Raw genomic sequence first — 27,105 nt, forward strand, 5'->3', positions numbered from 1 at the left:
TAATTTGTTTTACATGCACACGTATAAAAATTGCGGTTTTATCCAACGCAATCATAGGTTTGAACGTAGTTTTCAATTTATACTTGTTTTTATATACATATATACATATACCTATATATTTTTTTTTATATCAAAGCCATTATCTGTAACTACTAAAAATGATTCTGAAATATCCATTTTCATAATACTTAATACAACGTGACTTTTACTTTGGCTCATACTTTTTCGTAGAAAAATGAGCCATGTCAACTTTGACGATCGTACTAGTTTTGTGTCCAGGATATACATCCAAGATCACATTTCCCTATTTTAACTTTTAAATTATCAAGTTGCTTTAATCTAACAGTGTTTTTGGATTTTTCTTGCACCATGATAAAATGTGGAAATCCGGAATCCAAAATTTAAAATCATTTAATACTCTGATTTTTTTTAGTTATAACTTCATGCAAAGTCGTTTCAATTGTTGTAACCAAAATCACTCCTACTTGTGCAACATGATCTACTGACTCATTTATCTAAGAATTAAATTATCAAGTTACAGACATGTATGGGATGTTGTATTTCAATGTTTGTATCTATGTCAAATGAATAACTTTTTTCTTGATTAGAAACCAATGTCCAAATGAGCAATCGGTAATTTACCTAATTATCGTATACACTAGCTTGAATTTATCAATTATGGATGTAATTTATAAATTACAAATGTAAATATTGTTAGTTTTAAAATGATATTTACTCGTTGAATGTTATTGACTCGATGTTACTAATTTTGGAAATGATATTGACTCGATGTTACTAATTTTGAAATGTTATTGACTCGATGTTACTAATTTTGAAATAATATTGACTCGGTGTTACTTATTTTGAAATGATATTGACTCGGTGTTACTAATTTTGAAATGATATTGACTCGGTTTTACTAATTTTGAAATGTTATTGACTCGATGTTACTAATTTTAGAATGTTATTGACTCGATGTTACTAATTTTTAAATGTTATTGACTCGGTGTTACTAATTGTGAAATGATATTGACTCGGTGTTACTAATTTTAAAATGTTATTGACTCGATGTTACTAATTTTGAAATGTTATTGATTCGGTGTTACTAATTTGAAAATGTTATTGACTCGATGTTACTAATTTTGAAATGGTATTGACTCGATGTTACTAATTTTGAAATGGTATTTGATCGATGTTACTAATTTTGAAATGGTATTTACTCGATGTTACTAATTTTGAAATGGTATTTACTCGATGTTACTAATTTTGGAAATGATATTGACTCTATGCTTTATATTTGGAACCATTGAATCAATATCAATTTAAAAAAAAAAGAAAACGTCGTGTCAATATGTCAAAATAGTGAAAAATACAAAATATATATTTGAAAACACGTTACTTAATAAAGATGAGAAACAAAATATATCAAAGCATATGTAATATATGTAAATATATCATACATCTGGATAGACCTGACATGTCGATACTACAATAAAAACTACATTTTGTATTACTAACATGAAGACACCATTTTCAAATGTTCATATTGACCAAATATAAGTATGTGAGGGAGGGAATGGTTTGACCAAAATGACAATTTACCATATAATTTGTTCTAGTTAATTCTCACGTTAAATGTTTTACTTTATTTGCCACATTTGGTATTTGACCAATAGTATGGTTTTTAAAAAAATGAAATACAAAAATAAGCTTATATGACGTTAACCACACTTACCATAGCGAGTGGAGATGGCATGAGCAGACAAATCTTTGAACCATTGGTATGTCATTGGTATGTCAACTATATATTCTTTTTGAATGTTAAATATACTTTCAGGAATTTACCCAACCTCCTTATGTTATTTACATGTAAATGGGACTCAAGAAGGCATTGTATTGAAAAGAAATTATGCTGAAATGAAAAATATTTCATCAACCTTTTCTAAAGGACATGGCTTTACAATCAACCTGCAGCAAACAAGTGGAAATGTATCTTGTTCAATATTTGAGGAAGTTACGGCAGCGAATAATAAGAAAAATGGATTACAAATAAATTCAGCAGACAAAACAGTAACAAAAATACTTATCTCAAAATGTAATGTGTACCAGAATGATGAAAGTGGATTCCTCGTACATGCCAATACAGAAACGGTAATAGAAGACTGTTTAATAAAAGAAAACAAGCAACGTGGTGTCTTTGTAGAGCAGTCTAAAGGTGGAGAGATTTTTATAAAATCATCAACGTTACATAGAAATACATTGTATGCTCTAGAGGTTCTTGCAACAAACAAAATTGTACTGGAATCCTGTTTTGTGACAGAAAACAGTCATACAAATAACTATTATTCATATGGCGCATGTAAAATAACACATAAACGATTACCTATCATAGGATTTAATGTTACTTTTCTTAACAACACGTTTTCATACAACCAGAAACATGGAATTTATTTACATCAGAGCAGTTATACTTCTGGAAGTTTAACTTTTAACATGAAGTTTAATATATTTAGTTTTGAGAGACGCGTTCTTTCTCTTTATCGTAGTAATTACTATAAGTATGCTGCAAAGATAGACATTAGCCATAATATCTTTATCAACAACAAGGAAACATATGAAACATTGATTAACCTTGTCCTGGGGAATGAAGATTCTTTAGATGTAGTAGAGAACACTTTTATTAATAACACTGCAAACGATATTTTAAAAATTTCTCTCACCTCATATTCTGTAAATTCTGAGTTAAAAAATGAGATTAGAATTTTTGAGAATATATTCAAACATAATACTTTAACAGACTCTTGTCTTAATCTTAAATCCTACCACGTTCTATCTGTGAAGAGAAACACATTCATGAATCGTCAAACCACTGGTATGTGTGAACTGCAAGCTCCTGTTTTTGACGAGGCATACTCAATCAATGCCACACATAATTATTGGGGAAGCAGTAGTTTGGTGGATGTATTAGAGGTTGTGTGTGGCTTTGACAGATCAATGGAAAAAAGTTATGTGTATTATATGCCGTTCTCCACTAGTGAAGAAAATAATGACTTTATAGCCTATGCTCAAGATGATTTTGATGTACAGAATGTGTTAGGTGGAGAAATCACAGGAACGTTTACTATTGAATACAAGGAAGAGGCAAAGAAAATTAGCCGCTCTATATTTGTAAGGTAAAGAATGACTCTAATTCCAAAGAAGCTGCTATGTGTAATTGGGAGAAGGGTCATGTAGTTACCCCTGTCCATCTATAAACAAAAATATTGTTAGTTTAACTGAGCCGAGATGTAGACATGTTTTGAAAAAATGCTTTGAAATTTATTTATTATATCTAAAATATTGCTTTAAATACAATGTAATAAATAGATAAAAATAGGATTTTTGCAATAAAAAGTAGCATTTTCGTTCATGACAGGGGGCTACTTTGCCGATGACTAAACAGTGCTCAGTACAAGAGCTCAAATCCTTGTTTTCGAGCTCGAAGTTTTAATTCAGATTTTTTGAAATATGTGAACATTAAAGGTTTTTATTTAGTAGAATATTTTTACGTCTTAGGTTTTTAATTGTATGGAATATTTTTTTAAACATGTTAAATATACCATAGGAATGCCTCTATGTATTGTCTTTATGGGTCACAATGGTTCGGAATTGCATAAGTAACGATCAACTGAAGTTAAGCACAAACTGTACAGTTTAACATAATTATTTATTATATAAATGTTTGCTAACCTTTTATGAACACCAAAGACCAACCCTGAATTTTTGTAAGGGGTTCGTTTTGCTCAATCTGCATGTTAATTTATTTAATTATGTGTTTTGCATACTTTTTATTTTACTCTTGGTAGTTCGTTTTTTGCAGTTGTATTGTAAGTAAAACTACTATTTTATATTTATACTGGCTCGAGAAAACAGTTATTCCGTAGAGCATTACTTGTAGACAATAAATACACAATATATCGTACCTGCTCTTTCTCAATTAAATTAAAATAATGAATAGAACTTTCGGGTCATATAATAGCAAACTGTATTTTACCACTACTTTACCTTAAAGTTCATGTCTTTTGTTCCGTTTAACCTTCTTTTGACAATATCATGTTCTTCTTTTACTAATTTAGCCTGCAGGCAGGTGCACATATATTGATTTGACTCAACTTTATCCAACATTTTCCATTCATGAGTATATTAGTTACACAGTGTGCAATTGTTCTTATACGAGAATTTATCGGGTCAATAAAATTCATATCGGGTGAGGCGAAGTCAAACCCGATATGAATTTAGTTGACCTGATAAATTCCGTATTAGGACAATTGAACACTGTGTAACGAATTTATCCTGATTTTGTTATATAACATATTATTAGTTACAAAGTGTGCTAGTGACCTAATACGGTATGTATGGGGTCAGTAAATATCAGCCAATCAAATTGCGAGAAATAACTATAAATCAGGATAATGCTTTTTATTTTTGTTTTTTACAAATCATTTGCAGGACAAATGCCTTATTGAATATAGCAAATGGAATCAAGATGCAGTTTGATGAGAAACGGGGGATATATATACAAGGTAACTTACATTTTGAAATTATTGCACTATATAAACACTTATGTCTAAGTTATGAGAGTACTCTCATAAGCGATTCTTTCATAAGTTTTTGTTTATTTACATGGTTGTATTTTCTTTAAAAAAAATAAAAAAAAAAATGAAAGGATGACATAGCAATAAAATGTGTGATAAAAACATAAATTTATTAATTGCACTTTCCCATGCACTGATAGAACTAGGTATTTTTTTTTCACATATCCCCGTACGAATTGCAATGTTTTATGACGACCTTTCAACATAAGATATCCTTTTATTTTGTTAAAATCAGTCCTTTTCTAATTCATTTAGTTGAAAAAATTTACATAAATAGGAATACCAATGGTAAGATATCTAATAAACGTGTATGGCGTCCATAAATATTTTCTAAGTAGAGGTAAAATATAGAAACATCACTGTGATATGAAAGGTCCATATGATCTATAATTCAATTTTTCATTTAGTTTCTGTATCTTAAGCTTTTTAAAAACATTAACAGATAAAACACTAAAAGTCGTGGGAAAGTTCGAAATCTCGTATCTATTAACCGTTCATTTTGACTACAAGTGTCTGTCCACTCCTTATAGGAGTTACTGCTCTAAAATTTCTATTTTAGCTAGTATATTAAAAACTATAGAAGATAAGGAGAAACAGGTAATAAAAAAATATAAGCAGGACAAGATTTACAAAAAGGTTAAGTGGTCGAAATCATCATTTCAAAAATTATAAGAATAAATATTCCGCAAGGATTATTTTTAACCCATATTTTTTGCAGTTTTGCGTTTGCTTTTCAAACTACACCAAAGGTAAGACATGTCACAGAATTGAAATTTTATTAATATTGTAAAGAAAAATATAATTATTTTCACCTACATTTAACATATTTTTATTTTCATGTAGTATTTCAGAGTATACATATATCTTTCTAATTTCGTTTTTAAATGAGCTTTTTAATCTGGTGAGGAAACAACCATTTAACTTCATTAACTATGAATGTTACTCTAATGGATAATAAAAACTATTTCAGGTAATCTAAGTATTGAAGCTGGAAAAAGTGAAACTTTGTTAACAAATGGATCCGTTTCAAGTATATGGTATGGTATTGTCTTGTCTTCAAAAGATACTGGTAAGTGCAGCTCTTTTTTTAATTATATTTTTGTATTAAAGTAAAGGTTTACTATTTGAGTATTCTTGGTTTTTGTCGAGCCTGCAACTTTTGTTGCAGAAAGCTCGACATAGGGATAGTGATCCGGCGGCGGCGGAGGCAGCGGTGTTAGCTAACTTCTTAAAAGCTTTATATTTTAGAAGATGGAAGACCTGGATGCTTCATACTTTGTATATAGATGCCTCATATTACGAACTTTCCGTCAATTAAAGGGAAAATTCACGATTTTTTACTTATGGTTTAAATATGTTCATTATGACATAATATATATATTCACAAAGTTTTATCGCTATATGTGCAGTAATAAAGGAGAAATTCAATAATTAATGAAAAAATATCAACTACTTCCTGTAGGTCGTGACGTTTTCTCCTGATTTTTGCATGCCGGGATTTAAAATACAATCATTAAAAGTCTTGGTTTTAATCATATTTTAACGTAATCGTAAGCGCGCCGATGACTTATGCTTTATCTAATAACCATCCGATAATAAGAAGATAAAACGCACAGACGTTCAATTGTACTCATTCGTGAGATAAATTATCTATGTTAAACGTATATATTCGAATTATTTTTGTAGACAACACAAAAAGTTATAAATTTATTTTTAATAAATGCATTTTCGGACTGATAAGGTGAACAAATTAAAGTACAATAATCTGTAAAGACAATATGTTGGTGTACTATTATTGACCTTTTACTATCTCTGCTATGGCTAGGTTTATACGATGTGTGTATTCACGGTTCTGTGGCAATACTCGTAGATGGCTTGTTGAAAGGTAAATTGTTATTTGCACTTCGGTATTTAACCACGCCTCTAGGGCACACCTTGCCAGGTGTGACTGTCTATTCGGATCAGTGGTAGCATTTAATACACACATTAAAAATACATATTCAAGTTGGTGACAAATAAAAATTGGTCGCCGTGGAATTATTTAATTATATTTGGTGCTATTATTTATTTGAATTCAAATAAGTTAATTTACTAAGAAATACACAATTTTCGGTTAAAGACGGGAAACTTAATTCATATGTCAGAATGAAATGATATACAAGTCTTGTCCTTGATTTATGTCTCATAAAAAAGGGGGACTTAGAAATTAGAAATAGCTTTACTAAATCATTTTTATTTGTCTTTATTAGGCGAAAAAATGTACGAGAACACTTACATTTAGACTTTTGAAAGCCATGTATTAATCAATATATGAAACTATCTGAAGATAACTCTACCGAAGCGGAATATAATATGTACGAATAAAGAAAAAAATATTTTTGTAATGGAATCGAAAAATTACGAATAGATACTCTTTTCAAGTGTGATAAACGTCAACCAAATTTATTCATAATGGGGAACGTCCTTATTAAAATCTGAGACAACTATAATAATCGTCGTCTCCCAACGTATATATATACTTAAATAACTATTTGCTCAACGATGTTTAAAATTAAAAGACAACGAATTTAATGTTATCTTTCCCTATTTTTGAATGTTATTATAAGTCTGTTCAACTTGCAAGAATACCCCTAAAGCGGACAAATATCCGACAAGCAGTTTATTCTTTAAATTGCTGTCATTGAATATCAAGAAAGAAAATAAATCCCGAAATTGATACTCAATAGTTTTCCTAGAAAATATTCACATTCCTTGGGGATTATTAGTGTACGTCCAGTTGCATATATTTTACATGAATGTTGGAACAATTGTGATGATGACGAATTTCGTCCTTTATTCGAGAACAATTTAATTGATATATAAATCTGTGAGTTTACTATGTTCTTAACTTCGATGAACCAAAGCAAGTTATAAATTGACCTGTATTTAAATCAAATTGTTTCTTTTTTTTTTCTTCTTTTTCTTTTGGTATACAATAGTCTATCGAATTCGTTGATTACATACTGTTGGCATACATGGACTAGTCTATTTACAAAACTTTTACCACAATTTACACAAAATGTATGTTTCTTTCTTATGTTCAATGTATACATGTATACATATTTTAAATTGCGCTACTGACTATAGTTCCGTAACTTTCTACCAGGCGTATGTATACACGAATCGTCGACAAGTGCGCACATTTTTTTAGATCAATAATTCTGGTATGTTCCAATCTGTCCTAAACTATTGACAACGAGTATATATTACATTTTCCCAAATTAACCCTTGGAAATATATGTAAATAGATTTGTGTTTCTTCAATTATTTTTTTTTTGTATTATTTTTTTTTTATAAATAATATTCTTCAAACCAGAAATGTTATTTATAAACAAGCGTATGAGTTCAGTAATGACTAGTATATTATATCACTTTCGGACACGCAAGACAACAATGTATATTATACATGCACCTGATAGTTCAAAATGGAAAGTTATAAGTAACGGTCGTGTACACTGATCAATACCTACAGAAGTGAAACGATGCATGAACTTGCAAGCCCGCCGGACAGGAAATCGATTGAATACCTGGACGTGTCACCTTACACCCCTTCCAATACCTTTGGGAGTAATACCTTTAGCCATGCTGGTGATCAGATAAGGGAAGATCCGAATTTATTTAAATAAAGTTTATTACTTGAAAGAATTATGAACGAATTAGATTTTCGAAAACAATTTCCACGGAACACTTATTTATCATTTTATGATTTGAACTTTGACTTTTTAACTAATTACAATATTATCAGTTTAAAAATAACAGACTATATGGTTATTTAAAAATATAAGACCATTTTCCGTATCAAGTTAGTCAGTCAGATAAAACAACCGTACGATTGACAAGATATCGACACGCAATTACGACTACATCGTTTACTGTAGTTTTGTTCCTTTGTGGTTTATTGACATATCGGGATTTTTCATCGGAGAAGGTGACAAGATGGCGGAGAGTAGAGAACTGATACTCAAAATTTAAAATCGATGGTGATCTCTTATTTAGCGGAATAAAACTTTAATATCTATAAATTTGAGCATTTTTATACAGAATGGACATAATATCAATTTTTGATTTTTTTGCGAAGTTTCCCTTTAATATTGTAAAGAAAAATATAATTATTTTCACCTACATTTAACATATTTTTATTTTCATGTAGTATTTCAGAGTATACATATATCTTTCTAATTTCGTTTTTAAATGAGCTTTTTAATCTGGTGAGGAAACAACCATTTAACTTCATTAACTATGAATGTTACTCTAATGGATAATAAAAACTATTTCAGGTAATCTAAGTATTGAAGCTGGAAAAAGTGAAACTTTGTTAACAAATGGATCCGTTTCAAGTATATGGTATGGTATTGTCTTGTCTTCAAAAGATACTGGTAAGTGCAGCTCTTTTTTTAATTATATTTTTGTATTAAAGTAAAGGTTTACTATTTGAGTATTCTTGGTTTTTGTCGAGCCTGCAACTTTTGTTGCAGAAAGCTCGACATAGGGATAGTGATCCGGCGGCGGCGGAGGCAGCGGTGTTAGCTAACTTCTTAAAAGCTTTATATTTTAGAAGATGGAAGACCTGGATGCTTCATACTTTGTATATAGATGCCTCATATTACGAACTTTCCGTCAGTCACATGTCCAATGTCCTTGACCTCATTTTCATGGTTCAATGACTACTTAAAAAAGAAGTTGAGATTTTTTGTAATGTTAAATTCTCTCTTATTATAAGTAATAAGATTACTATATTAAGTATGTGCGTACCTTGCAATGTCCTAATGCTCGTCAGACAGTTTTCACATGACCTCGACCTCATTTCATGGATCAGTGAACAAGGTTAAGTTTTGGTGCTCAAGTCCATATCTCAGATACTATAGGCAAAATGTCAAGAAAATTTGGGATATGGAAGGACTGTAAGGTGTACATGTCCAACTGGCAGGTGTCATCTTTTTAAGGTCCAGTGGTTATAGTTAAGTTTTTGTGTTTTGGTCTGTTTTTCTCATACCATATACAATAGGTCTACTATATTTGGTGTATGGAATGATTGTAAGGTGTACATGTCTAGTTGACAGGTGTCATCTGACCTTGACCTCATTTTCATGGTTCAGTGGTCAAAGTTAAGTTTTTGAGTTTTGAATACTATATGCAATAGGTCAACTATATTTGGTGTATGGAAATATTTTATGATCTATATGTGAATTGCGCATGTTTTATTTGACCTTGACCTCAATTTCACGGTTCATTGCTTAGTGTTAAGTATTTGTGTTTGGGTCTGTTTTTCTTAATTATAAGCAGAAGCTCAACTATATTTGTTGTACGGAAGAATTATTAGCTGTACATGTCTGCCTGGCATGGTTCATCTGACCTTGACCTCATTTTTATGGTTCATTGATCAATGTTTAGTTTTCTTGCATTGGTTAATGTTGAGTTTATGTGACAGTTGTAATAAAGATTTATATTTAGGACTATCAACATAATATCAATGATTAGTAAAGAAGGCGAGACCTTTCAGTGTGTGCACTCTTGTTAAATTAATATCTGCGTCAAGTGTGTATCCAATGTCAGTTTTCAGTCAGTTATTATTCAGCTACATATTACCTTTAAAATTCAATCTTAAAAAGAACAAAAAAAATGTGTCTTTAGACAATAGACGTTTTTTATTTGTGCAAACACATTTACATTGGCAAGACTTCATTTTAAAATCCATTAATTCCGTCAATGAGAGGGTTAAGAAGGTGTCTTTCCATCACAATGATGGTATGCGGACATTCATAGCATTATTTTGCAGTAAACATGACTTTCATATGAAAAAAAACTACACGTCATATGATTTATTCTTGTAAAGTAGTTAACGTTCATGTACACATCTCTTTGATTTATTTATGCATCAATTTTTATTTTTTTATTTTTTTTTAATACTGGTAAACCAATGCTTATCATTTATATACCTCAGCTGTATTATTGAATGCAATTTAGTTGAGAAAAAAGCGATAAGCATGACATGGGTGGAAGAAATAGCATTCGTCCTCAATTTCTGACCTGCAGCAATACAGGCAAATAAGAGACGTGGTATGAGTGCTAATGAGACAACTCTCCATCCACGTCACAATTTGTAAAAGTAAATAATTATAGGTAAAAGTACGGCCTTCAACACGGAGACTTGACTCACACCGAATAGCAAGCTATAAAGGGCCATAACAATAACAAGTGTTCAACCATTTAAACAGGAATGAAGTCTGTTTTCAACTTAAAAAATAAAAAATAAAAAACTTCTACAACTTTCGCACTCGAGATCTGTATGACAGCAAAGCCTGATCGTACTACTGTGACTTAGTTGTTAATGTTGTTTTCAACCATTTAAGTTTCATTAAAGATTCTATTAAACCAAATTGCGATAGGCTTTTGAAATCAAAGAGTTTAAATTGTTGGAAATATTAACCAACTGTTCAATAGTTATCATATTTCAGGGTTCATTAGCCTATAGATTGTATAACTTATTAGACCAAATACTGTTTTAAGTCTTGAATACAAACTGAACTAAAAATTTAGAGCTTGTAATGAATATATCTAGATGAGAATAACATCATTGATACCATTTCTCTTTGATAAACTTGAGTATTCTTCCAATCTGATGATGTCACACACGCTTTTTGCTTATTTTCTTATTGATAAAAACAATTTCCGGCTTCAATATGCTCATAAATTTAAACTTCTAGTGATTTATAGCTCATGAGTTACTTTAATAGCTACTTTATATAAAAATCAGTATCAAACTGTGTCTCATTACAACTGGTAATGTGTTATTAATTCAGCCATTATTAACATATCTGATTCATGTTTCACACTCACAACTGATGCACATGTACTGCTTAGTTACATAATTGTTTTCCAGTAGTTTGTATTTTTCTATACCCGATTCTTTTGAGCATTAGGTTCATGTAAGCAACTATATTTCCTTTGATAACATTGTTCATCTTAGATCAACAATAAGACTGTAGGGCTTTACAATGTATTTCAATATCAATTTATCTAGACATCTGATTCAAACCCTTTGTAGTACTAATAGTGTTATCACAATTCCTTACATGGCTTATCTTATTTCAATAAAATGTGACAAGTAACCCCGAGGGCATATATTTTTTATTTTTATATTATGCTGTAAATATGTTATTTCCCTGTTATAGATAAGAGATATGTTTTGAATTGTTGATAATGTTATTCATTCTATATGAGTGCTAAGTTCCTATGATAATATAACTAAACTGTTTGTTTATTGTTCATTGAAGAGATATTTTCATAAAATAATCCAAGTCAGGAATGTTTTCATTTTTGCCTAAATTGTAAACATCAAGATTTTTGTTAAAATGACTTTCCATATATTTTTATGTTTACCTAGTCATAGTAAATGCTTTAATAATTGTGTTGTGTATTGACTTGTACCAACAAATGGGTAGAAAATGAGAAATGTTGTGATATTTAGATTTTGAGACTTGTTGTTATTTTGAGAAAGTTCCCGTACTTTTTCATCTGTAACTTTTTCGGGATCGACGCCACTTTAGACATACTTTCTGTCAATTTTGGACAATGACAGCCAATCTTACTTATGTACACTCTTTTTTAAAGTCGAATTGAGTTTGAGAATTTACTTTTCCCCACTGAAGGTTATGCATTTTGCTTAAACTTGTCGATCTTCGTTTCTGTTACAGACAGCATGTATCGCTATCCGCCATTACTTCAGATGAACGGCTAGCGATTTCATTGGTTGATTAAAAGAATAAAGTATTTTACCTTAATTTTTGTAGAAATTGTTATAGAAATGTTTTATTTTACGATTAATGTTAGAAAATGTAAAAGTTTATATTTTAATAACTTTGTATTCTTTGTCGATTCAACTTGTTAAAGAATGGAGCTTTTTGATTGGCTATTGGTTACTGTGCACCGTGCAAGAAGGGGGCACTTAAGGGTATCGTGCATGCCCCTGTGCGGTACATTTGCACTGTCGTGCAGTGGCGGGTATTATATAACCTTTCGAAAACGCTGCACTGACGTCACTTTCACGCCATTTTATTAGGGATTGAACCGCTGCCAAAATTTTATTAGAAAGTAAGGCCAATTTTTACGTTTAGAAACTTATTTATTTAACTGAATTTTCTTATTGGAAAAACGTAATTTTACAGAGATTTTAATGATAATTTCAAGAAGTTTATTTTCATTTCAAAAGTAACTTTTAAAGGCTGTTTTACGAATTTATGGTTCAAAATTTCATTGTTTTGGAATTGTTAAGTTTTGTTTAAGTACATTTTACCGGAAAGTTAGATTTTTCTATTTAAGAGTCCAAAGCCAATCAAACTATTTTTGCGTTTAAATTATAGGCTGTGTTATAGGATTTTAAAGGTATATCTGAGAGTTCTTTGTTACACTTTTATTGTCCTCTATTTTACAAGACATACGCTACTAGTAAAGTCTCTAGTACACTTGTCTACATTTACACAAATTAAAAATATTAGATAAGGCAATAGGGACACAAAACATACGCTACTAGTAAAGTCTCTAGTACACTTGTTTTGTTTAAATAACTATAAATAGGGAGATTAGTTAAAAGACATACTCTACTAGTAAAGTCTCTAGTATTTTGTCTTGATTAAAATAATTGGAATAAGGATAAAGGGCTTACGCTACTAGTAAAGTTTCTAGTACATTTGTCCCGTTTAAATAACAGTTACTGTATAAATAGGGAGATTAGTCAAAAGACATACACTACTAGTAAAGTCTCTAGTATATGTGTCCTGTTAAAGTGATAAAGATAAGGATAAGGGTCTCAGGACTGCACTGCTAGTAAAGTCTCTAGCAATTGTCTTGAAGTAAATAAGAAAACCAAGTTACAGATAAACATTATTTTGAGTAAACTTTGAGATAAATTATATGGCATATGCTGCTAGTAAAGTCTCTAGCACAATTGTCATAATAGCTTAAATTTGTATAAACTGAGATTAATTGATTTTCTCTTCATAAATCTATTTGTACATTCATTTACAAGTAAATACTAAAAAACCTTTAGATCTTAGGCATACGCTCTAGCACAGGGTCAGCTAACACACTTGCCTCTCTAAATTTTATACACCTGATAACGCTCTAGCACAGGGTCAGCTAGCACACTTTCTGGTGTATTAAACATAAATATTTAAAACATATTAAACACAAAACTTTTTAGATCTAAGGCATACGCTCTAGCACAGGGTCAGCTAGCACACTTGCCTCTAAATTTTGTACACCTGATAACGCTCTAGCACAGGGTCAGCTAGCACACTTTCTTGTGTACTAAAGTTATAATCTTTATAATAAAGAGTTAAATACATTAAAAACCTTTTAGAACTTAGACATACGCTCTAGCACAGGGTCAGCTAGCACACTTGCCTCTAAATTTTGTACACTTGATAACGCTCTAGCACAGGGTCAGCTAGCACACTTTCTTGTGAATTAAACTGTTGAATATTCTTATTGTCTATGTAACGTTACCAATTTAAACTCAGAAGTTAGGTACTCAGTTAAACCTTTAAGTGATATATATATACCTCAGATATACCTTGTTAATATTAGACATACGCTACTAGTAAAGTCTCTAGTACACTTGTCTCTTTGTTATATGTAATATTTGCTACTGGTCTCATTGTTATATACCAGTGTCAGTGTATCTGAAGAAAACCCTAGTCAAATAATAAACACACTATTGTTATTCATATTTTTATTGGTTAACTGTAGTCCTTAATAGTCCATTATATATATTGAAAGTGACCATAACATCATGCCAATAATAAAGTATTGAACTTGAAAACGTATTTCCCTTTACTTTAGATTTTAACAAATCTAGCGAGACATAGAGTTTGCTTTTCTAGTCATTATATCTGGTTTATTGTGTCACCTCAGTTGGTTTTGATTTTGAGATTTAGTCTTGGGTCAAGGTCTTGTGTACGTTCATTGTTTGGTAGTTTGCTGACAACCTTATTTGCCATATAGCTCTTGCGCGCTACATTTTTGGCATCCTCGGTGGGATCTGTTTTTGATTTGCGGATCCAGTGATACGAATATCTTTTAAATATGGTAAAAAGGAAGAATCCAGCACTACCCAGACCAGGTGAAAGAAGCGAAATAGACACAGAGACGGATGCCATCGAGACTGACACAGATTGTAATATGTACACAGACTTTTCAGAGCCAGAAACTGACGACAGAGATGTTACAGTAATACCAAAAGTAAGCGTGATAAACTTGCCCAGCACTAGCTCTATACCAATTAGTTCAGATATCAGACCAAGAAGAAGTTTGAGACTGTCCAGGAAGAGAGAAGTCCACACAGAGAGTGAGAGAGAAGAACCTGAAATGCAAAGTCATGGTGACACAGCTGGTGTTTATGGTATAATTAAAGGGGCATTTCAAGAAATGACCGGTCAACTGGTGACAGCAATCCAATCAGCATTCAAGGGTTTCCACAGTGATACCAAGTTAACTGAAAAGGGGGAGACTAGAAAAGCAAAGAAAAGACCAACAAAGTCCAAAAGTGACCCAGGCAGATTACATCCTGTGATGTCCAACTTTGCCATCCAGTCAGACAGTGATGATAGTTCAGATGAAAGCAGCTATGAAGATTCTATAGAAGGCAGTATAGAAACATGTTACATAACAGAACCCAAAAGAAAACCTGCTATGTCTAGTAATGTTAAATTACCTGCTTATACAGGCAAAGAAAAATGGGAGGTGTACTACAATAGATTTGAAGCTGTTTCTAAACTGAGTCATTGGGACGACAACACCAAATTAGCAGAGCTACTTCCTCGTCTACAAGGAGAAGCAGGTGACTTTGCCTTTGATCAACTTGCCCAAAGAACATTATCAAGCTATACTAGATTAACCAAAGAGATACACAACAGATTTGGAACTTTCGAGACTAAGAAAAACTACAAAACATTGTTTAATAGACGAAACCAGAAATCTGGCGAGAAACCAGAGGCTTATGCAGCAGAGCTGAAACGGATTTATGACAAAGCTTACAAAAACAGAGATATGAAAATTAGGCAAGAGGACCTGTTACAAAGATTTCTGATGGGACTTTCTGACCATGACAGTAGGGTCCATGTGGAGCTATATAAAGAACCAAACACCATTGAAGAAGCAGTGCAAGAAGTTATCACTTTTACTGAAGCTATAAGTCCACAAGAAGACCATACAGTAAGCAAATTTAAGAAGCAAGTTAGGCAGGTTAAGGGAAAACAGAAAACTTACAGTAAAAAGGGCAAAAACAAAGGAAAGAAACAAGATGACCAATCACTTAGTGAAGACAGTGACCAACCTAACCCTCCTAAACCAGGATTCACCACTGTAGATATTGAACAAATTAAAGATATCATAAAGAGAGTAAACCAAGAGCAAAGGAGAGATGAAAACATACAGAAACCAAATGGGTACCAGGGGAACTCCCATTTTAGCTCCACACCAAATTATGTACCAGATTCTCACAGTTACAATAGAAGAGAAAACATAAATACTGCAAATCCACCAAGTCAACAGGGGTATGGTAGTCAAGATACAAAGAAAAATTTTGCTTGTTATTATTGTGGCCAGCCAGGACATTTTGCCAGGAACTGCTTTAGTAACCCAAAAAGACAACCCGACTTTAAAAGAAGCCAACCATGGAATGAAGGAAGAACAAGGGAGGTTACTCCACCAACTCTAGATTTTAGGTCAGGGAAAACTGAGTCTTTCCCTGAAATAGCTTTAAACTAGAGAGGGTCAACTCCAATGACCAGGAGCTGACCCAGGGTTTTCAGGAGAAAGGTCAAATTTTGAGAGAGGAGAATAAAGAAGTGTCACATAGCAGCAGTAGTTCAGTAGAGGTTTTGAGTAGAAATAAAAGTAGTTTTAATGAGGTTATTGATTTCTCACAGGGTGAGAATGAAAATTTATGTTCAAGCTGTGACGACAGCAGTGAACAAAACTTGATTAGTCCACAATTTATTGGACGTCAAGTACTCCGCAGCGAAGGAGTTTATATTGAGGGTCATGTGCAAGGCACTGAAGTGAATTTTACAGTTGATACAGGGGCCTCTCGAACAGTGTTATCGAGAAGGGCTTTTCAACAAATACCATTTGCTAAAAGACCCCTCTTAAAGAAGTCAAATATGCTGGCTAGTGCCGATGGCAAACCACTACATGAGTTAGGGAAAGCCATTTTTGACATCAAATTAGGAGATTTACCTTTTGAGATTGAAGTTGTAGTTGCAGAGATTGAGGACGAAGCCTTGTTGGGTCTTGATGTACTTATGAAGGCAGATTGTGGACCAGCTAATTTAAGATTAAGCGATGGGATTATGCTGCTAGGTGATACTTCCATTCCCTGTCAACAAATTGGCTTACCTGAAAGAGTAAGAAAAATTAGAGTAGCTGATAATTTTTCTATACCGCCCAGAAGTGAAATGCTTATAGATGTTTTTATAGATAGATATGAAGATGACCAAATTTTAGGATCCTTTGATTTTGTTTTAGACCCCACTGAAGATATATTACAGAGATACCCCGTTGTTATGGCCCCTACTATAGTTAACATTGAAAAAGATGTAACCAGTTTAGTTAGAATATTAAACCCTTTTGATACAGAGTTTACTTTATATCAAGATACAGTTATTGGAGAAGCTGAAAGCTTGATAAAGGAACCAGAAATTTTAGTTTCATGCGAAGATAAAGCTGAAGTCAGTAATTTTTCAGTACTTAGACGTATTAAATTAGGTGACCATAAACCAGTTCAGTGGGAAACCAACACTGGAATTATTAGGAACATTTCAAAGAAAGGGACTGCAGATGGTGGGAAAAGTGGTATTGTTCCTGATCACTTACAGGATTTATTTTTAGAATCTACTAAAGAACGTTCAGCAGAAGAATGTGATATTATTTGTAATTTATTAAATAAATTTTCAAATGCTTTTTCTAAAAATGACATGGACCTTGGTTTAACTAATTTAACAGAACACTGTATAGAGACAGGGGATGCCAGACCAGTAAAGCAGCCACCAAGAAGAGTACCTTTGGCCTACGCTAATGAAGAAAAGAAGTTGGTAGACCAGATGTTACAACAAGGGATTATCCAGAAATCGCACAGTCCATGGGCATCTCCACTGGTTTTGGTTGTGAAGAAGTCTGGTAAGCTGAGACCATGCTGCGATTTTCGGAGGCTAAACAAGCTAAGTCGGCTCGATAGTTTTCCTATTCCACGCATACAGGACTGCCTCGATACTTTGAGTGGTTCCACCATTTTCAGTATTTTCGATTTGATCAGTGGTTTCAATCAGATCCCCGTAAAGAAAGAAGACATCCCTAAGACTGCATTCGTGACTAAGTATGGTCTATTTGAATACAAAACTCTCCCCTTTGGTCTTTGTAATGGGCCGTCCACCTGTCAAAGACTAATGGAATTAGTTTTAAACGGTTTACAGTGGCAAACTTGCCTAATTTATCTGGACGACATCATAGTCTTCTCTCCTAGTTTTGACCAGCATATTGAAAGACTAGAAGAGGTGCTCCTTAGAATTTTGGAGGCAGGATTAAAGCTGAAACCAGAAAAATGCACTATGTTAAAGTCAGAAGTTGCATTTCTTGGTCATGTTGTATCAGGAAAAGGGGTTCAACCAAATCCAGATAACATTGCCAAAATTTTAGCTTGGTCAGTGCCAACAAATGTAACTGAAGTCCGTCAATTAATTGGGATGGGTAGCTATTATCGTCGTTTTATTAAAGATTTTTCTTCTCTTGTGAAGCCTTTAACAGAGCTCACTAAGAAGTCAAATGCATTTATCTGGTCGAATGAGTGCCAAAAATCTTTTGAACAACTTAAAGAAGTATTTATGAGTCCAGAAATAATGGGATATCCTTTAGACAAGGGAGATTTTATATTAGATACGGATGCAAGTGATTTTGCCATTGGAGCAGTTTTGAGCCAAATTCAAGATGGAAGACCCAGAGTGATCGCTTATGGCAGTCGTACCTTAAATAAAGCTGAGTGCAATTATTGCATTACAGACAAAGAATTGTTGGCAGTCCGTTATTTTATAGAATATTATAGGCAGTATTTATTGGGTAGAAGTTTTATGGTCAGGACTGACCACCAGGCCTTGATATGGTTATTTAGCCTTAAAGAGCCTAAGGGCAGGATTGCCCGGTGGATTGAAATACTATCCGCTTTTGATTTTACTGTAGAATATAGACCAGGCCCCAAACATGGAAATGCAGATGCTATGTCACGATGCATAAACCCCCGTGAGTGTGATTGTCCCCAAACAGACCATATGGAATATTTGAAATGTGGTCCTTGTGCTAAATGCACAAGAAGAGCTCGTGACATGGTGACTTCCATGATTTCCCCCCCTTTTATAGAAGAAAAGAAAGTTTTTAAAAGTCTTAATGTAGTAAAGACAAGGAAACAGACAGAGGAAGCTAACACTTGGACCATTTGGGAAGCAGGACATACTATACCAGAGCTAAAGAAATTACAAGAGGAAGATGAAGCCATTGGCCATATTTTTAAATGGAAAACAGATGGGAAGAGACCTCCATGGAGAGATGTGGAAAGTTTGAGTCCAGCTACCCGACATTATTGGCACCTTTGGGAATCCTTATTTTTTAAAGAGAATTTACTCTTTAAAGAATTCTCTAAGCGAGATGAAACTGCTGACCAATTACAGTTTTTAACCCCACAGAAATTGAAACCTGAAATTTTAGCTCAAATGCATAATTCCATTACATCTGGGCATTTGGGAAGGAAAAAGACAAAGGCAAAGCTTTCACAGAGATTTTATTGGTATGAGATGAGAGAGGACATCACCATATGGTTAGCAAAGTGTGATATTTGCCAGGCAAATAAACCTCCAGTAAAAGGATACAGGGCCCCTTTAGGAAGTATGCCTACTGGTGGACCATGGGATAGATTGGCAACTGATATTTTAGGCCCTCTTCCTGTCACACCAAGACATAATAAATATGATTTAACGGTAACAGACCATTTTACAAAGTGGGTCGAGGTTTTTCCTGTACCGGACTCCACTGCTGTTACCTGTGCCTACTTGATTTTAAATGATGTTATATGTCGTTATGGTTGTCCACTTGCCTTACACTCTGATCAAGGTCGCAACTATGAAAGTGATATTTTTCAAGAACTGTGTTCTATGTTAGACATTAGAAAAACAAGAACCAGTGTAAGAAATCCAAAGGGTAATGGTCAAACAGAGCGATTTAATCGCAGTTTACTGTCTATGATTAAATCTTATTTACAAGGTGAACAGACAGACTGGGATTTAAATCTCGGTTGTCTTGCAGGTGCTTACCGGTCTACTCCGAATGAATCCACCAGTCTTACTCCTAATTTGTTGATGTTAGGAAGGGAAATCAGGTTTCCAGTTGAGGTGACACAAGCAAAAGTTTTGGTTCAAAGTGAAGTCCAAGTAAATCCAGGCGATTTTGTCTGTGAATTAAGAGAGAGGTTGCAAAAGGTTCATAGTGTTGCCAGAAAACATTTATCAGCAAATGCTAAAAGGCGTAAAGATTACTATGACCAGAAAGTAAACTTTGTCATTTATAATATTTTTGATAAAGTTTGGTACTTAAACGAGACAAGGAGGGACATAAGTCCAAAACTGCAACCCCTATACTTGGGACCTTGCCTTATTACCAAAAAGTTGAATGAAATTAATTTTCAAATACAACTAGATGCTAAGGGAACCAGAAAAGTTATTAATCATAACAAGTTGAAACCTTACATTGGTAAAAAAATACCCAAGTGGATGAAAATAGTTGAAAAACAAATTATTTCTTAACTGTTGTTAATGGCCGGTTAAACTCCATTATCCTTTGTCTGTACTATACTTGAGTGATGAACTGAAAGTATAAAAATAATTTTTTTTTGTAAATATCAGTAGAGATATCAAATTTGAAATAAATTTGAATTCATGATTTTTATGAATTCTTCCAAAGAAATCTAACTTGACAAGTTAGGGATCAAATTTATATTTTGCTTAGCAATATAAAAATTGTAAAGTAATTAATTTTATTTTAAATAATATAAACTTGGTGTATGAAATTTTTATATATCGTTTAATAAGTATGTAATATAAACGTACCTTCTTTTGGCTAAGGGTATAATTATCTCCCCTGTATAAAGCTAAAATAAACTTCAGATACACTGCCAGGTTATTTCTGGGACCAGACCTATTAAACTGGACAAGAGTTTAAAGGTCCTATACTCTTTTTAGATGAGTTTCCAGTATGATGCCGCCAAGGCCAAGAGAAGGGCAACCATCTGTCTTCTCTGTACTGATTCTCCTGCTTATATGGGCCAGAAACATAGAGTTGTAACACACATTTTGGTGAACCATGTGTCAGTTTCGAGAACACCTTACTTCTGCACACTTTGCCAGTTTAGATGCACCAACATGGATACTCTGAGACAGCATGTGAACTTTCATAGGCCTCACCAGACATTGAAGGATAGATTTTCTGCCTTGCCAGACAAGGACTACTTTCTTATCTCAGATTCACCTTACTTCTCGCAGGCAGGAAGATATTTTAAACTGCTGCCTAGGCAGAGACCCGGTTTGGGCACTACAATAGACCCAGTAGAATTGAGTTCAGGAAGCAGTACTGGTGGAGTATCGCCTCCCACTGTACCAACATGTGTGATCCCAGAACGGCCAGTAGGAAGGGCCACTGTTTACATACCATCTTTTATGCCACCACCAGAACCAGAACCAGTCCAGTTTGTAAATTACACTTCTCCATCTGATATTTCCTCATCTCTACCTCCACCTCCGTTCGACTTCAACCCAGGACACTGGTCATCACCCTCCATCCAAGCTTCACCTCCCTTGCCAACAGAAACCAACATTGTTCAGGAAATAATACAGGAGAACCAGGCTGCCCTTGGGGTTGACCTCCAATACACAAACACCATAGATTTTTTTGATTTACCAGAATCGCCATTGATATCCACACCAGAACTGGCCTCTCCAGTGAGGAATATCATTATGAGAGACAGAGAAATAGGGGAAGAGGAAAATTTGTTGCCCCAGCTGTTAGGTGATAGCAACCCACCTGTATCACCATCAACAAATCATCCAGCCACAGAATGGAATGGTGTTCCTCTTAGCCAAGGTCCAGAACTTCATTCATCCTCATCGTCCTCTTCATCTTCATCATCATCTTCATCTGATTGCTCTGCTCTGGGAGAGGTGAAACAGTCAATATCCACTTTACTAGAGAATACTGCGGCAGAGCATTCAAAGACCAGAGAAAGTATTGGCCAGTTGGGCACGGTTATTGAAAGTCTGGTGTCGCAGGTACAGGGTTTGAGATCAGTAGTAAGGGAGCAAGGGGATGAAATCAGAAGATTAAAGAACGATCGACCGAACACAACTACCATCGTAAACAGATCCAGAATTCAGCAAAGGCGCCGGACGCCAACACCTAGCAGACAGAGATTTGGACATCCACTTCCACCTGCAAAAAGAAGAAGATAAACTTGTTATATTAAGGGTATTATAAATTTTGGGTAAATATTTAGGGTAAAATGGTGGAAAATCATGACATTAATTTGAAATTATATAAGGGAGAGTAAAGTAAATTTTTCTTAAATGTTATCCAGCTAAATAATGGTTTTATTCAATAGATTTTATAAGTATTGAAAAATTTTCAGAAATCAAGTTTATAATTGTTTAATTCAAATTGTTACACTTAAATAAAACATACCTTTCTGTTCAATCATTTTCTGTTAAATTCATTAGATCAATAGCATTTCCTGTCATTCTGAAAATTATAATTTTAGATTTAGCTATGTGTTGCTTATAGCATGGTAAAGGGTCGATCATTTATTATTGTGTATTTTAAAATTGTATGTATTTAAGTAAAGGAATATGATATAGTTAATATTGTATTGGATAATGGTTGTTGATTTATCTGGTTAAATGGTGATACATTATTAGAAAAGAAATTTTAGAAATTATTTTTACTGATAAATTATTATAGTAAAGTAAAGAAATTAGTACTTAACTCATGAGTTTCTTATAGATACGTACCTTTACTTTTGAAAACGTCTCTGTTTTAATTTATTTATGACTAAACACTAGTCATAATTTGCTGAAGAAATATTTTGGTGACAATAAATATAAATTTTTGATATTTGCAAGATAAATAATTGGATGTAATAAATTTTGGAAAATGTGGAAAGCTTTTCAAAGGTGACACGATACAGGGAGAAGATGTTTTCTAGTCCGTCCAATTTGTGGGGACACAAATTTTAACAGGGGGGTAAAATGTGACAAGTAACCCCCAGGGCATATATTTTTTATTTTTATATTATGCTGTAAATATGTTATTTCCCTGTTATAGATAAGATATATGTTTTGAATTGTTGATAATGTTATTCATTCTATATGAGTGCTAAGTTCCTATGATAATATAACTAAACTGTTTGTTTATTGTTCATTGAAGAGATATTTTCATAAAATAATCCATGTCAGGAATGTTTCCATTTTTGCCTAAATTGTAAACATCAAGATTTTTGTTAAAATGACTTTCCATATATTTTTATGTTTACCTAGTCATAGTAAATGCTTTAATAATTGTGTTGTGTATTGACTTGTACCAACAAATGGGTAGAAAATGAGAAATGTTGTGATATTTAGATTTTGAGACTTGTTGTTATTTTGAGAAAGTTCCCGTACTTTTTCATCTGTAACTTTTTCGGGATCGACGCCACTTTAGACATACTTTCTGTCAATTTTGGACAATGACAGCCAAACTTACTTATGTACACTCTTTTCTAAAGTCGAATTGAGTTTGAGAATTTACTTTTCCCCACTGAAGGTTATGCATTTTGCTTAAACTTGTCGATCTTCGTTTCTGTTACAGACAGCATGTATCGCTATCCGCCATTACTTCAGATGAACGACTAGCGATTTCATTGGTTGATTAAAAGAATAAAGTATTTTACCTTAATTTTTGTAGAAATTGTTATAGAAATGTTTTATTTTACGATTAATGTTAGAAAATGTAAAAGTTTATATTTTAATAACTTTGTATTCTTTGTCGATTCAACTTGTTAAAGAATGGAGCTTTTTGATTGGCTATTGGTTACTGTGCACCGTGCAAGAAGGGGGCACTTAAGGGTATCGTGCATGCCCCTGTGCGGTACATTTGCACTGTCGTGCAGTGGCGGGTATTATATAACCTTTCGAAAACGCTGCACTGACGTCACTTTCACGCCATTTTATTAGGGATTGAACCGCTGCCAAAATTTTATTAGAAAGTAAGGCCAATTTTTACGTTTAGAAACTTATTTATTTAACTAAATTTTCTTATTGGAAAAACGTAATTTTACAGAGATTTTAATGATAATTTCAAGAAGTTTATTTTCATTTCAAAAGTAACTTTTAAAGGCTGTTTTACGAATTTATGGTTCAAAATTTCATTGTTTTGGAATTGTAAAGTTTTGTTTAAGTACATTTTACCGGAAAGTTAGATTTTTCTATTTAAGAGTCCAAAGCCAATCAAACTATTTTTGCGTTTAAATTATAGGCTGTGTTATAGGATTTTAAAGGTATATCTGAGAGTTCTTTGTTACACTTTTATTGTCCTCTATTTTACAAGACATACGCTACTAGTAAAGTCTCTAGTACACTTGTCTACATTTACACAAATTAAAAATATTAGATAAGGCAATAGGGACACAAAACATACGCTACTAGTAAAGTCTCTAGTACACTTGTTTTGTTTAAATAACTATAAATAGGGAGATTAGTTAAAAGACATACTCTACTAGTAAAGTCTCTAGTATTTTGTCTTGATTAAAATAATTGGAATAAGGATAAAGGGCTTACGCTACTAGTAAAGATTCTAGTACATTTGTCCCGTTTAAATAACAGTTACTGTATAAATAGGGAGATTAGTCAAAAGACATACACTACTAGTAAAGTCTCTAGTATATGTGTCCTGTTAAAGTGATAAAGATAAGGATAAGGGTCTCAGGACTACACTGCTAGTAAAGTCTCTAGCAATTGTCTTGAAGTAAATAAGAAAACCAAGTTACAGATAAACATTATTTTGAGTAAACTTTGAGATAAATTATATGGCATATGCTGCTAGTAAAGTCTCTAGCACAATTGTCATAATAGCTTAAATTTGTATAAACTGAGATTAATTGATTTTCTCTTCATAAATCTATTTGTACATTCATGTACAAGTAAATACTAAAAAACCTTTAGATCTTAGGCATACGCTCTAGCACAGGGTCAGCTAGCACACTTGCCTCTCTAAATTTTATACACCTGATAACGCTCTAGCACAGGGTCAGCTAGCACACTTTCTGGTGTATTAAACATAAATATTTAAAACATATTAAACACAAAACTTTTTAGATCTAAGGCATACGCTCTAGCACAGGGTCAGCTAGCACACTTGCCTCTAAATTTTGTACACCTGATAACGCTCTAGCACAGGGTCAGCTAGCACACTTTCTTGTGTACTAAAGTTATAATCTTTATAATAAAGAGTTAAATACATTAAAAACCTTTTAGAACTTAGGCATACGCTCTAGCACAGGGTCAGCTAGCACACTTGCCTCTAAATTTTGTACACTTGATAACGCTCTAGCACAGGGTCAGCTAGCACACTTTCTTGTGTATTAAACTGTTGAATATTCTTATTGTCTATGTAACGTTACCAATTTAAACTCAGAAGTTAGGTACTCAGTTAAACCTTTAAGTGATATATATATACCTCAGATATACCTTGTTAATATTAGACATACGCTACTAGTAAAGTCTCTAGTACACTTGTCTCTTTGTTATATGTAATATTTGCTACTGGTCTCATTGTTATATACCAGTGTCAGTGTATCTGAAGAAAACCCTAGTCAAATAATAAACACACTATTGTTATTCATATTTTTATTGGTTAACTGTAGTCCTTAATAGTCCATTATATATATTGAAAGTGACCATAACATCATGCCAATAATAAAGTATTGAACTTGAAAACGTATTTCCCTTTACTTTAGATTTTAACAAATCTAGCGAGACATAGAGTTTGCTTTTCCAGTCATTATATCTGGTTTATTGTGTCACCTCAGTTGGTTTTGATTTTGAGATTTAGTCTTGGGTCAAGGTCTTGTGTACGTTCATTGTTTGGTAGTTTGCTGACAACCTTATTTGCCATATAGCTCTTGCGCGCTACAATACAGTACAAGTTACACCATAAGAACCTTCTAATCATGCTTTTTTTCGAATAAGACACAAAGTCTGATGAATATGCTTCTTTCAACTTGAAAACATTGAAGATTCTAGCAAAAAGGTCTATTGAAATGACCTTATTTAGATTTAAATAATTAACTTGCTTATTTTGCGATTGGATCTTTTTTATAACTTGATTTTTTGCTTTTAAATGAATTTTGCAGACACTCATCTTTATAACAAAAGTCATTAATGATCATCTTCCAGTCAGATTGATTTTTTTTTGTACGAAGAATATTGCATATAGGTTCTAAAAATATATCTAGCATTATCCTTTTACTTCATATCAATATCTGAATACAGAAATTGACAGCTAAAGTCAGTTAAGAAGATAAACTTTATACAAGATTAAAGATTTCACTTTTCCAACTGTAAAGTTTTCTGATTTTTTTAGCATTATACCGGCAGCCCTAAATAATATTCTAATGCTATTTTCCTTTCATGGTGTCCTTGATGTAAAAGTACTGCTTATAAAAGAAGCAACCAAAACAAGGGTTCTAGGTTTAATAGTCTTGGAAACTTTAATGAATGCTATCATTATATGAATGACTTTAACAATTCAATCGTCTTCAAGGAGCACTTTCCAGAGCAGCTTTAAAATAAAATTTATGTGGACATGACATATGTTACATTCTTAGATTCTTCGAACTTAAATGTAAGCTCACTTGACTCATATGACCCAAAAATTTCAAAACAAAAAGGATCAGTACTTCAATATTGGCAAATATGTTAGCATGCGGAGTAGTCACCGCCTGCCGGTAGAATCTGGGTGATGACAAGTTTTACAGTTCAAATGACACTAATATCAACCAATTGGATCAACTATTTAACTTAACAAAAATGTAACACTAGAAAAATATGTGAACGTTTTTACATTTTTAATCATATGCTATTGTTAATGAAATATTTAGCTTCTCAATTAGTGTTTATCAAATTGTGATACATGTATATCCAACGATTTTATTCCGCAAAAGTGTGAGTTTCAAGATTTTAGAAATTTTAATATTTTTTTGTCAAAGGGTCAATGCTAATATTTTAACTTTTTTAATTACAGTTTTAATATTGTAGACATCTATTTATGTAACAATTTAGTTTATTTATAGGTAATGTGACACTCCATGATG

At 32.8% G+C, this 27,105-nt stretch overlaps 2 protein-coding genes across 2 annotated transcripts in view; both read left to right on the plus strand.

The window, feature by feature from the left end:
• The window catches only part of LOC139510366 (uncharacterized), an 80,534-nt gene extending 68,663 nt beyond the window's left edge, over window positions 1–11,871 (plus strand). The window contains exons 12-16 of the mRNA XM_071296948.1: window positions 1,838–3,173; window positions 4,489–4,562; window positions 5,605–5,703; window positions 8,951–9,049; window positions 11,846–11,871. Coding sequence (XP_071153049.1) covers window positions 1,838–3,173; window positions 4,489–4,562; window positions 5,605–5,703; window positions 8,951–9,049; window positions 11,846–11,871 — 1,634 coding nt within the window. The remainder of the gene's footprint in view (window positions 1–1,837; window positions 3,174–4,488; window positions 4,563–5,604; window positions 5,704–8,950; window positions 9,050–11,845) is intronic.
• The window catches only part of LOC139512306 (uncharacterized), a 270,683-nt gene that overhangs the window by 194,802 nt on the left and 48,776 nt on the right, over window positions 1–27,105 (plus strand). The gene's annotated exons all lie outside the window — the stretch shown is intronic.

This window comes from Mytilus edulis, chromosome 2 (genome assembly GCF_963676685.1).
Source record: "Mytilus edulis chromosome 2, xbMytEdul2.2, whole genome shotgun sequence".
Lineage (NCBI taxonomy): Eukaryota > Metazoa > Mollusca > Bivalvia > Mytilida > Mytilidae > Mytilus > Mytilus edulis.